The sequence below is a fragment of the Chenopodium quinoa genome, unplaced genomic scaffold (assembly GCF_001683475.1).
Source record: "Chenopodium quinoa cultivar QQ74 unplaced genomic scaffold, ASM168347v1, whole genome shotgun sequence".
Lineage (NCBI taxonomy): Eukaryota > Viridiplantae > Streptophyta > Magnoliopsida > Caryophyllales > Amaranthaceae > Chenopodium > Chenopodium quinoa.
This window is the reverse complement of record NW_018745248.1, coordinates 1644643-1656818: the sequence shown is the minus strand read 5'-3', so window position 1 is coordinate 1656818 and position 12176 is coordinate 1644643. Positions and strand designations below refer to the sequence as shown.

Here is a 12176-nt window from a genome sequence, read left to right as displayed (position 1 = left end):
TTCTTAAAAGTTTTCAAAAACTCAGAGTCCCTGATGGCTATAGATCTAACCTTTTTAGATGCATGAACATCAAGAAAAGAAGGTTTATTAACCTTAAGAGCCATGAAAACCAAGTTTTTATGCAAGATATCCTTCCCGTCGCATTAAGAGCTTCTAATGCAACAAAAGTAATTGATTTGCTTGCAAAATTTTCTTACTTTTTCAAGAAATTATGCTCCACTATTATTGCTCCTGATGATCTAGATTATATTCAAGAAGGAATTGTATTAACCCTTTGTGAGTTGGAAATGGGATTTTTTCCTTTGTTTTTCACAATCATGGTTCATTTGCTAATTCACTTAGTTGAGGATGTTAAACTCGGTGGACTAGTACAGTACAGATGGATGTATCCAATTGAGAGGTTAGATTTATTTACATATATGTCTAATCTAAATTCATTTAGAAAATCTATAAGTGTACTCTATTTTAATTATAATTTGACTTTTTGAAAAGGTACATGGCCCATCTAAAGTCACATGTAGCTAATAAAGCCCAACCTGAAGGGTCAATTGCAGAAGGCTACCCTTTAGAGGAAACCATTAAGTTTTGTTCAAGATATCTTGAATGTGTTAAGACTGTCTTTAACAAACCTAAACGAATTGATGATGATAGTCCCAGTTCAGGAAAATACTTGTGTAGTTCTAGCGGTCGAGTTGAGGTGGGTCGAGACTAGGTCCTTGAAACAAACCCCTACCCAAGGCCAAACAAAATTTGTAATCTCTCATCACACCCTTATACAAGTATAATGGTAAGTCGAGGGTCGAACCACTAAGGAATGGAGAGCGATCTTATATTGCCAAGTCAAGCTATTCCGGAAAGGTTAGGTAAGGCTATGAATGCTAAACAACTAAACAAGCTAGGTTTGGACAAATGTAATGAACACTAGGGCTCGGGATCCACATATACTTGTAACAGATTCCGCTAATTGGGAAAGACTTGACTAAGTCGAGTGATGCGAGGGAAAACCAATCATGCAACCAAAAGAGCATATCAAGCTATTTTCCTAGAGGTCTAACTAGCGTCAACTACGATAAACTCTAGCTAGGAACGTTACAAGACACCTCAATCGTGTAAATGCAAGCCACAAATCAATGGTCCGTATCAATGTGAACCTACAATGCAATCTAGTGTGAATAACTAGGGTGATCAAGCCTAAATCAGACACAAACATGCACATAATCAATTAACCAATTTAATCAAATCATCAACTCCATCAATTTCCCCAAAATAACATCAATCCATTACTCATATATGCTTCACCATTACCCTAGCTATCAAACTACTCACTAGCCATTGAAATCAAGATCAAAACAAGGCTAAACAACAAATTCATCATGATCAAATTAAACAAACTAAAATCAAATCACAATCAATCAAACTTCAATCAAACTTGAACTTTTAACAAAACAATTGAAATCAAACTAAAGATTGAATTAAAGAAAAGGAATCCTTACAAACTTGATCAAAGATCAAAGAAAATGGAGAAATCTTCAATCAATAACAATCCACCATGAAATTCTCTCTCTAAAAATCTAGAGTTTCTCTCTCTAAAAATATAAAACTAAACTAATTCGATTCTAATTCTCTTCCTAAAAATAAAAGGAAAAACTATATATAGGAAAGCTACAAAAGAAGAGTTAGTTAGATCGTCCAAAAGAAACCCCGGAAGGCATAGTCGCATCAAGGAAGAGGTGCGGCAGCGGGAAAATGGGTACGGAACAGGGGCAAGAGGAGGTGCGCCCGCACCTGCACATGGCGCGCCCGCACCTGCATATGGCGCGCCCGCACCACCTGCGTGCGCGCCCGCACCTCGCAGCAGGGCACTTCCTCTCTTTCTTCGACCTAGCTCATCCTCGTGCGCTCGTCTTGGTGATGATAATGAACACTAAGGTTGGCAATCTTGAAATGGATATTTTTGTGGGTTAATGGAAAAGATAATACCCCTAGCGGTTACGTGCACCGATCTCTTGACTTGCTCCTTGCGTTCCTTCAAACTTGAAGCTCCAAAAGGCCAACATGAGGCATCCAAATTGATGAGAAATATGAGAGGAAGGCTCGGGAATCCTTGGAAACACTATCATAACCTAAAAACAAATGAAAACAAACATATAAAAGGGAAAAAGAGCAAATAAACAAAGAAATGCACAAAATAAGGAAACTAACTATGGAAAACACAGACTAACGAAATAAAGAACAAAACTAAGGAAAAACTAAGGAAAAGGGCTATAAAATAGTATGAAAATTATCCTAAAAGAGGCCAAATGAGTGCCATAAATGACACTCATCAAATTCCCCCAAGCTAAACTTTTGCTCGTCCTCGAGCAAAACAAAGCAAGAAAGAATAAGGATGAAAGACTTATTCAAAAAGAAAAAGAACGACTCAAGATTAGAATATACACTAAGACTCACTGTCGTAGGAATCACGGTAGTTTTTAGCTACAACGAGCCATTTTAAACCCCTAGATCGCCTTAGAGGACGAGTAATGCTCTCGTAAGTGTATCCTAAGAGTTTAACCATAACTCTCCCCCAACATCAAAGAGGCAAAACCATAAAAAGAAAAGAAAAGGGAAAAGGAAAACAAAACCTTTGGGAAATGGACTTACAAAGAGACTACAATGCAAATGAATGAAAATCTTTCTCAAGCAATCAAGGTATGCAATTTTCAAGATATTCAAGGTTGATTGAAACATAGGGTATGCTAGGCATAGGAACTAGACATCACAATCCACGTTCATCCCAAACGATCTTACCGCGTTCTCCCCACTAGTCTCAAATCTCCCCTTAGTGAGCATACCAATGATTCCTCGAAGGAACCGGAAAAGAAAAAGATTTATTTAGGCAACTCGACATCTTGACTATGCATCCCCTTTCCTTAGGCAATGACCCATGATTCCCTCCCCCGAATAGTGACTCAACTTCTAGGTCAAAAGGGATTTCCCAAAGGTTGTAACGTAAGGGCATAAAGGGTGAAGGTAGGCTAAAATTTGAAATTTGGTGGTTTTCCTAATAGTGAAGCAAAGAACGGGCCCTTTCTTAGAATCACAATCAAGTAAACACCAATCCAAACAAAAATACGTACACCCCCAAGCTTATTCAAAACTATAAATCACAAATATAAGTACAAAAAGCGTAAACGCTTCTCCCCCAAGCTTAAATGAAGCATTGTCCTCAATGCTTAGAAGGAGAAAAGAATACATCAAAATAGTTTTGAATTTTTCACTTTTTCAATCATTTTTTTTTTGTTATGCTTTGCTTTGTCCTTGTTTTTTTCCAAATTCGGATCGCTTTTACTCATTCTCATTTTCCATTATTCACAAAGAAGATGAAATCACAAGCTTGCATCAATTTAACCACATATCCAACCTATATCACCACAACTCCGTCAAGAATGATCAATTGCTTCACAAAAACAAGAAATGAAAGAAAATGAAACAAAAGGCCAAAGATCTAAAGATGTGGCTTGAAAAGAAGGAAATAGGCTCAAATGGTTGCAAGAGGGCAAATGTAAACCCAAAAACAAAGATGAAACAAACTATCTTAAAAATGAAAAATACCACCCCGAAAAAGGTGCCTTTGTCCTCCCTAGATAGCTCAGTCTCGGGTTTAAGAATCATAAATCAAGCTTTATAGATTAGGTTTGCAATAGTCAAGGATCCACGCTGCTCATACAAGATAGGTTGAAGGCTTGAAAAACGATGAACCTCACATGGATGTAGCAAAAACTCACTAGTGGTGTCAAATCGACCATAGGGAGCAACTACCAGCATGCCACAAACAAGTAGAATTCGGCTTCATGATCCTCCTAGTTCAAACCAACTACCCTAGCATACACCTATCCTAGAGTCAACCAAGCATAGTCTCAAGCCATGCATACCTTTACTACCTAGGAAGAAAATCATTCAAAAGACAAAGTCCAATTCATAAGGAAAACAAAAAAGGGTGAAAAACAAGCCTCAAAATAAACAAAGGAAAAATAAAAGAAAAGAAAAATAAAAGGAAAAGAAAAGAAAAGGAAAGCCGTAGACAAAGAAAGAATAGGAAAAATGGAGAAAGGAACTAGAAAGCGAGTTAAGCACATATATCCCAATCGACATACAAGTGATCGAATGACAACATCGTCAACGATCCCAAACACGTTACGTGTTAACAAGCAATCATCCTCGAACCGTTCAACTTCCCCTAAACTAAACCTAATCTATGCATCCAAAGAAAATAAATAAAAAAATTAGAAAGGTCTCACTGGGCTATCCATGCTTAGCATAATAAACAAAGGCGATAGAAAAGAACAACCTTCGTTGCGCTCCAAAATCGTAAGAATCATCAAAAAGCCATGTGAGAACAAGAAAAATAAAAGAAGCTATAAATAAAGGAAAAGGTTAGTAACTACAAAACAAAAGAAAAGAAAAGGAAACTACAAAGGAACACTAAACTAAGCTAACAAAGAGTTAAAAAGAAAGAAAAGAAAAACCAAGTAACCAATTAAACTACAATCTAACTAAAAGACACTTAGACTACAAAATTTGGATTCAAAGGGACTTGGTGCAGTTTTGGGAGTTTGAGGATGATGAGGGTCGAAAGTAGAAGGAGGAAATAAAGGGAAATGAAAAAAGAAAGAAGGAAGGGGAAGATAAGGTGGCATGGAAGGGGGTGCAGCCGCACAATGCCTTGGCGCGCCCGCACTAGCCAGGTGCGCGGTCGCACTATATGCGTGAGCGCTCGCACCTGGCCTTGCCCGATTTCTCTTCTTTTCTTTTTTTTTTAAATCTTTGGTGCGTTCATTATTGGTGGGTACACAAATAATGATGATGATAAACACCTACATAGGAAGTAGCAAAACCCCATTTTAGTAGGTTCAAAATCCCAAAATAATGGTAGCACCACATGAACCCACCAAAAAAAACATCCTTCAACTTTTAAAGCACAAAATTCCCTATCTTACCTCACTAAAATTCTTACCCTTTTTCCTAAAATTTCAATGATATCGAGTGTAATCACATCAAAAACCACAAAACACCTTCTCATTCCTCATGCACACCTGATGAAATCCAATCCCAAGAATCCAACCTACAAATCCAAACAAGTAGAAAAGTGAAGGAAAAGAAACTAAAAGAAGGGAAAATAAGAAAATTAAAAATTAAAAAGAAAAGTTAGAGATATCTGGGTTGCCTGTCGAGAAGCGCTTGCTTATGGTCCTAAGCTCGACCCTTCCTCCAAATCATGGAGGGTCAAAGAACACCACCTTCTTTAAAATGGCGGAAAGAGCAAATTTCTCCTCAACTTCTAGCAACTTCTCATTGTTGTTTGATGAAACATCATTCAATAACTCCTCAAAAGCAAGCCTCTCTTTCCATAATCTCATTCTCTATCTCTTTTTCCTACAAGCTCGTGCTCTTTTCTTTGCCTTATTCCTCTTTGTAAATGGTTTCACACCATCCACACTTTTGGGGTCATCGTCCTCCTCCTGAGGGTAGAGCTCAAACCAATGAGGAATGTTAATTTCCTCCTCGTCCATAAGCTTGGGAAGCTTCGTTTTCTTTTCACTAACCTTCTTGCAATCACAACTCAAAAGCACATCATCACAATTCTCAAGAAAACCGTTAGTTGAAGAATCAATCATGCATACATTATAAATGGGGTGAGGGGAATTAACACACATAATCCCTTTCACAAGAGACAAAGACTCATGCATTGGTTTTAGCTCAAAACTTTCCTCATTCTTACCAAATCTCAAGGTAATACGACGTCCTTTCACATCTATTAAGGCTCCCGAAGTGGCTAAGAAAGGTCTTCCTAAGATGATAGGGATATGGTCACCTTCTGCTATATCAAGCACAATGAAATCAACGGGAATGGTGAACTCTCCTATCTTGAGAGGAACATCCTTAACTCTCCCCTTTGGAAACTTAATAGACCGATCGGCCAATTGAAGGGTCATGTTGGATTGAAGGAGTTCACCTAGCTTAAGTTTCATAAAAACGGAATAAGGCATGATGCTAACACTAGCACCAAGATCACAAAGGGAATTTTGGAACAGTTTTCCTTTGATTTTGCAAGGTACGGAGAAATTTCCGGGATCTTTCAACTTTTGGGGTAAGTCATTATGAATAAAGGCACTACAACACTCCCCCAAATTCACCGGTTCCACCATATTGCAATCTCTCTTACCACTCAAAATTTCCTTGATAAACTTAGCATAGTTTGGCATTTGTTCTACCACATCGGTGAAAGGAAGAGTAAGATGAAGTTGCTTAAGCATCTCGATGAATTTTCCAAATTGCTCATCCAATTTATACCTATTGTGCTTCTGGGGGTAAGGAAGTCAAGGTTTGTAAACCTAATCTTTCTTTCGCTCTTTCTCCTTAGGCTTATCATTGGAATCCTCACTCATCTTGCTAGGCTCTTCATGCTTATTCCCCTCATTCGAATCACTCTCCTTTTCACTCTCCTTACTCTTCCTAGGAACACTCTCTTTAAGGACCTTATCACTCCTAGTGGTCATAGCACACATCGGTTCCCTAGAGTCAACTTCTTCTGAGGGTAAAGAAAGAGGACTAGCACAATCTCTCAAAGGGATGGCCAGTTCATTGATTTGGTTCTCAAGCATCTTTCCATGAGTAAATAGGACCTCAAACATTTTGTTACAAGACAATGTGAATTCATTTAACTTCTCGGATTGAGCCATCATGAAATTCTCTAGCCTATTCAATTGGGATTGTTGAGCATAGAAATCATCACCTTGGCTTTGAGTCGTTGGAGTAATTTGGGGTGGGGTACCTCTTTGAACATCATTTTGAAAATCTCCCCTACTTTGATTACTCCAATTACCCTTACCATGATTTTGGCCGGAATTTTGATTATGGTTACCATAACCTTGGTTATGATCCCCATATTCTTGGCCATGGCTTTGATCATTACAACAAAAGTTATTATGGTTACCACAAAATTCTTGGGTCACATGGTTACCATAACCACTATTTTGGTTATAATTATCATAGCTCCCATGATTGTGACAATTCCTACTCCCAACATTCTTTTGAGCATTAAATCTAGGTCCATGATCATTATTATCAACGCAATTCACACGCACATTCTCATATCCATCACAAGGAACATTGGAGCAATTAGAAGCATTATGATCATTCTTTCCACATAAATCACAAACTAAGCATTCTCTTATCCTGCAACAAGAAGCAAAAGGAGGGTTAGAGTAGGAAGATGTACCTCTCCCCTTAAATTGGGAGGGAAGAGTTTGAGCTTGTGAAGGACTTTCAAGCTTGGTCTTGAGAGAAATCATCTCCTTTCCTAACTCCGAGACCAATGTGGACAAATTGTTGACGACATTAGATTGATCGATTGAGCCATTTGTGCTTGTCGATTCCCTCTATACATCATGCTAATCCATGTAGTTCCTTACCACATCATCTATTACATCCACAACCTCTTCTTCCGTTTTGTTCATAATCGACCCTCCAGCTCCGGCATCAAGGCTTGATCTACCTTGAGAGCTCAAAGCACCATAGAAAATTTGTATGACTTGATAGGTTGGAATTCTGTGGTGAGGGCATTCCCTTTGGTAATCCTTGTACCTCTCCCACGCTTCATAGAGATTCTCTCTAGGCAATTGCTTGAAACTTTGGATTAAGGCTCTAGCCTCCACCGTCTTCTTTTGTGGGTAGAAGCAAGACAAGAAAGCCTTGGTAACTTCATCCCATGTCCTTAAGGACCTTGATTTGACCTCCTTATCCAACCACTCTAAAGCTCTTCCAATGAGAGAGAAAGGAAACAACTTTAGCCTTTTTTTTTGGTAAATAAAGAATTTTATTACCAAAAGTAAAGAGTTACTACCCATAAAAGTAGCAACTACAAGAAATGAAAGTTCAGTACATGCCCTTTGGGCCAAAAAAGCAACAAAACCAAGGCCCGAAGGCAATACAAAGGAAACAACTTTAGCCTTTTATTACCAAAAGTAAAGAGTTACTACCCATCCGCCAACATCATCATAAAAAGCAGCTTGATAACAATCCCACAGTCAGCCTGCCAGGACAGAACAACAGCATGCATGCAGTACAATCCAGGACAAAAGATCGCAGCCATGAACCATCATCCAGCAGCACAAACATAAAGAGGCTAAAGCAAGACAGAGAAGCACAAGATGCCACAATAAAGGTAGATCAACATCTATCACAACGGAAGAGGCAAAAGAAGGAGTCTTGGAAGAAACAGCAAACAAGGTAGCAATAGGAATACCACCCACCATACATCCCAGGTTATCAACTAGCACCTCATACTAGGAGACAACACTAAAAATAGGGCGTCAACCTACTACACACCAAGCAAGCTAGAATAACCAAGACTCACCCATGACAACCAACTTCCACCATGCCAAACAACGACAGAGAATACACCACCACCAACATCACCATAAAACAGCTTGATAACACCCCACAATCAGCCTGCCAGGACAGAACAATAGCATACATGTAGTACAAACCAGAACAAAAGATCGCAGCCATGAACCACCAGCCAGCAGCACAAACACAAGGAGGCTCAAGAAAAACATAATAGCATAAGTTGCCTGGACAGAGATAGATCAACAACCACCACAACAAAAGAGGCAAAAGAAGGATCCTGGACAAAAGCAAGAACCAAGGTAGAAAGAAGGATACCACCCACCATACAATCCAAGCCATCAACTAGCACCTCATGCTAGGAGACAACACTAAAAACGGGCTTCATCCCACTACATACCAGGCAAGCTAAAATGACCAAGACTCAACCATGATAGCCAACCTCCACCAAATAAAACAAAGAAAAAAAAAAACATCTTCCACCAGCATAACCATAAAATCAGCTTGGTAATAAACCCGAAGTCAGCATGCCAGGACAGAACAATAGCATACATGCAATACAAATCAAGACAAAGGATCGTAGCCATGAACCATCAGCCAGCATCACAAACAAAAGGGGCTCAAGCAAAGCAGAAAAGCATAAGATGTCGAGGAAAAGATAGGTCAACAACTACCACAAAAGAAGAGGCATAAAAATAAGTCCAGACAGAAGCAAGAAACAAGGTAGCAATAGGAGAAACACCCACCATACAAATCAGGCTATCCACTAGCACCTCATTGATAGGGTCATAAAAGTATGATATTACATTTATTAAGCTCTTGATATTATAATTAAAATTTCATAGTTTAAGGGTGTTTTATTTAATATTCTTCCATAGACACGAGTTACTACTATTTTATTTAGTTGTTTATAGGAAAGAGAATTTTGACATCAAAATGGATTCAATTGCTGCTCGGGATTCAAGGAAACGAAACCCCACAAATTGGGATTACAAATATTTGTATCAAGCCCAAAGTTAATATGTAAGTGAAGCCCATCAAGAGAGACTTGAAGTCCAGCAGCCCTAAAAGAAGGAGAGAAACCCCAAAAGAGGAAAACACGTTCATCTTCTCTAGGAAGCTGCTATAGGAAATCTTGACCGATTCTCGCGGGTAACAGATCATCAAACAATAGATGATAGGGATGAAATCAGTTAATTATGGGGGCGAAAAATTCGAATAGGTGGTTTTTAATTGGGGGTCTAAGTTTTGTGGGTGGCAGTACATCAGAAGAGACAACCAGTACCTACTGCAATTGAAGGACTGAAACAAGGGTGAAGAACAATTAATAGAACTAAATTTGTTCTCTTCGTGGAATTAGCTAAGTGAATCTAATTGTCACTTTGTCAGTACCTTGTCTACTTTTAGTGGTATTACAATTTTGCTTATTACTATTTATATGCACTAGTTTTGTAGTTGGTATTGGAGTTTGGATAATTAGTTTTGTTTGATAAGTTTCATTATTGATTAAGCTTTGTTAATTAGCTATATTATGTATTTCATGATTTCTCCTTTTCTATTCTATACTATTAGTATGTCAGGCTAGATTAAATAAGGGTAGGGAGATAAATTATGCATTGGATTATTGTATTGTGAGAATAGAATTGTTATAATTATTGGGTATTATGTTTATGTCTTGATTGGATTGATAATTTGGTTTATTGATATGAACTAGTCGAATTATATTTTAGACCGGCCATCTTTTGTATAGTTTACTAGTTTGATTGCTAAAGTATTAACTTGTGATACGTAATTGTCTTTGTTAATTTCCTTTGGTAGAAATTAGGTGTGTGATTGGTGACTAAAACCTTTTATAATACCTAAGATTATCAACCCTTTGAGTTGCACAAATCCGAGCTTGTGAGATTTGTGGTTTAAGTTAACTATCTCCTTGTTTTAATGCTGCTAATTAATCAAGTCTAGAGAGCTTGTTCTAGATTATTAGTTAGTTAGACAATAACCCAAGAGCTTGTTTGGTTTATTTGCACTTGAGGGAGGTTGAGTGCTTATTTGTGTTCATCGGCTAACATTAAGACATGTGCATGATTTATTTGATTCGGTGATCAATTCATAGTCCAATACTAATATATATCTTCCGATCCCTATTTTATTATCCTTGATTTTTATTGTATTTCAATTTTAGTAGTTTATTTATTATGTTTTGTATTTTATTCGTCCTATAGTTCGTAGTAGTTTATTTGTTAGACCGTAGTATTATTTCTTCAAAACGGGGGTTTCTAACATACACAAGTTATAGTTTAATAACCCAATTCTCTATAGGATCGACCCTAGCTTACCCTACTACATTTTAGGAGGTTAGAGTTAGGTTTATTTTTTGTAGACACGCGACAGTTGTACCAAAATTTGGCGCCGTTGCCGGGGAGTTGGCGTTTTATTTCATTATTTCTTGTGTTTTTTTTTCTAACTTTTCCTGCTAACTTGTCACCTAGTTCCTTGTTTTTTGTATGTGTGACAGAAACTTGAAGCATCAAAGATTAAGAAACTTTGTAGCAAGGAATCAGGGAGTGATAATTTATCCTTTTTCTACTCTTCCAGTAGCTAAAAGGACTCGTGCTCAAATACTGGAGCAAGCTCGTCACATTCCGTTGCCTCTAAGCGAAAGCTCGTCTTCAGACGAGGAAAGTGAAGAGATTTTTGAGATGGGTGATCAAACACTCAAGCAGCTCGCAGCTCCAACTTTTGATCCAAATTTGTTGTGCATAGTAGATGATGGGACCGAAATTGAGATCAAGCCTGGACTGATCAGAGCTCTTCCCACATTTTCAGGTTTCCGTACTAATTCCTTGGGGTCAGTCCACATGAATGAGACGAACAGATTTTTGAAGGAATTCCACATAGCATGTGCAGGGATGAAACCAGCTGGAGTTACCCTAGATCAACTCAAGCTGAAGGCATTTCCTTTTGCCTTGTCCGACGCTGCCAAGGAGTGGTTATTTGAGGTACCTGCTGGAACCATTACAACCTGGGATCAGATGCTGAAAGTGTTTGCTGACAGATATTTTCCAGCATCTTTAATAGCCAATATCAGGAAAGAAATATGTGGAATTCGACTAGAAGATCCAGAGACACTTTATGAGTATTGGGAGCGTTTCAAGAAGCTATGTGATAGCTGTCCCAACCATCAGATCAGTGAGCAATTACTAGTGCAGTACTTTTATGAAGGGCTCAAGGAGTCGGACAGAAACTTTATTGATGCTGCAAGTGGCGGAGCATTGGTTGATAAGACACCCGCGGAGGCAAAGACACTGGTAGCAAACATGGCAGCAAACTCTCAGTACCGTGGAGGTCGAAATATTAAGTCCAGTTCTGTACGTCAAGTTAATGAAGTGGTGAATTCTAACCTCGAGCAACAATTAGCTAAACTCACTTCTTTAGTGGAGCGAGTGATGGTCGAAAAAGGGCAAGAAAGAGTTTGTGGCATATGTTCGATAGCAGGACACCCAACTGATATGTGCCCTACTATGCAAGAAGAACAAGTAAATTCTGTTGGTGGTGTTCAGGGACAGCAAAGACGCTATGATCCGTTCTCTCAGATTTATAATCCGGGGTGGAGAGATCATCCAAACCTGAGATATGGCAATGTTCAGCAGCAGGCAGGCAACTCCAACCTCAGACAACCAGCTTTCCAGCAACAACAAGCATCTAATACTCCACCTGGTTTTCATCAACAACCGCAATATCAGCCGCGACCTTAAAATCAGCAAGTCTCCCAGCCACAATCTGGTAGC

The 12176-nt window shown here is 38.6% G+C and overlaps 1 protein-coding gene across 1 annotated transcript; it reads right to left on the bottom strand.

Moving 5' to 3' along the window:
• Positions 1 to 5402: 5402 nt before the first annotated feature.
• Positions 5403 to 6296, bottom strand: LOC110711281. Its single transcript, XM_021889660.1, has one exon. It carries the CDS (start codon positions 6294 to 6296, stop codon positions 5403 to 5405), a length of 894 nt encoding a protein of 297 aa, XP_021745352.1.
• Positions 6297 to 12176: the final 5880 nt, after the last annotated feature.

Excerpts from the sequence above, each read along its gene's own strand:
- LOC110711281 (XM_021889660.1), bottom strand. The coding sequence starts at position 6,296 with ATGCTTAAGCAACTTCATCTTACTCTTCCTTTCACCGATGTGGTAGAA.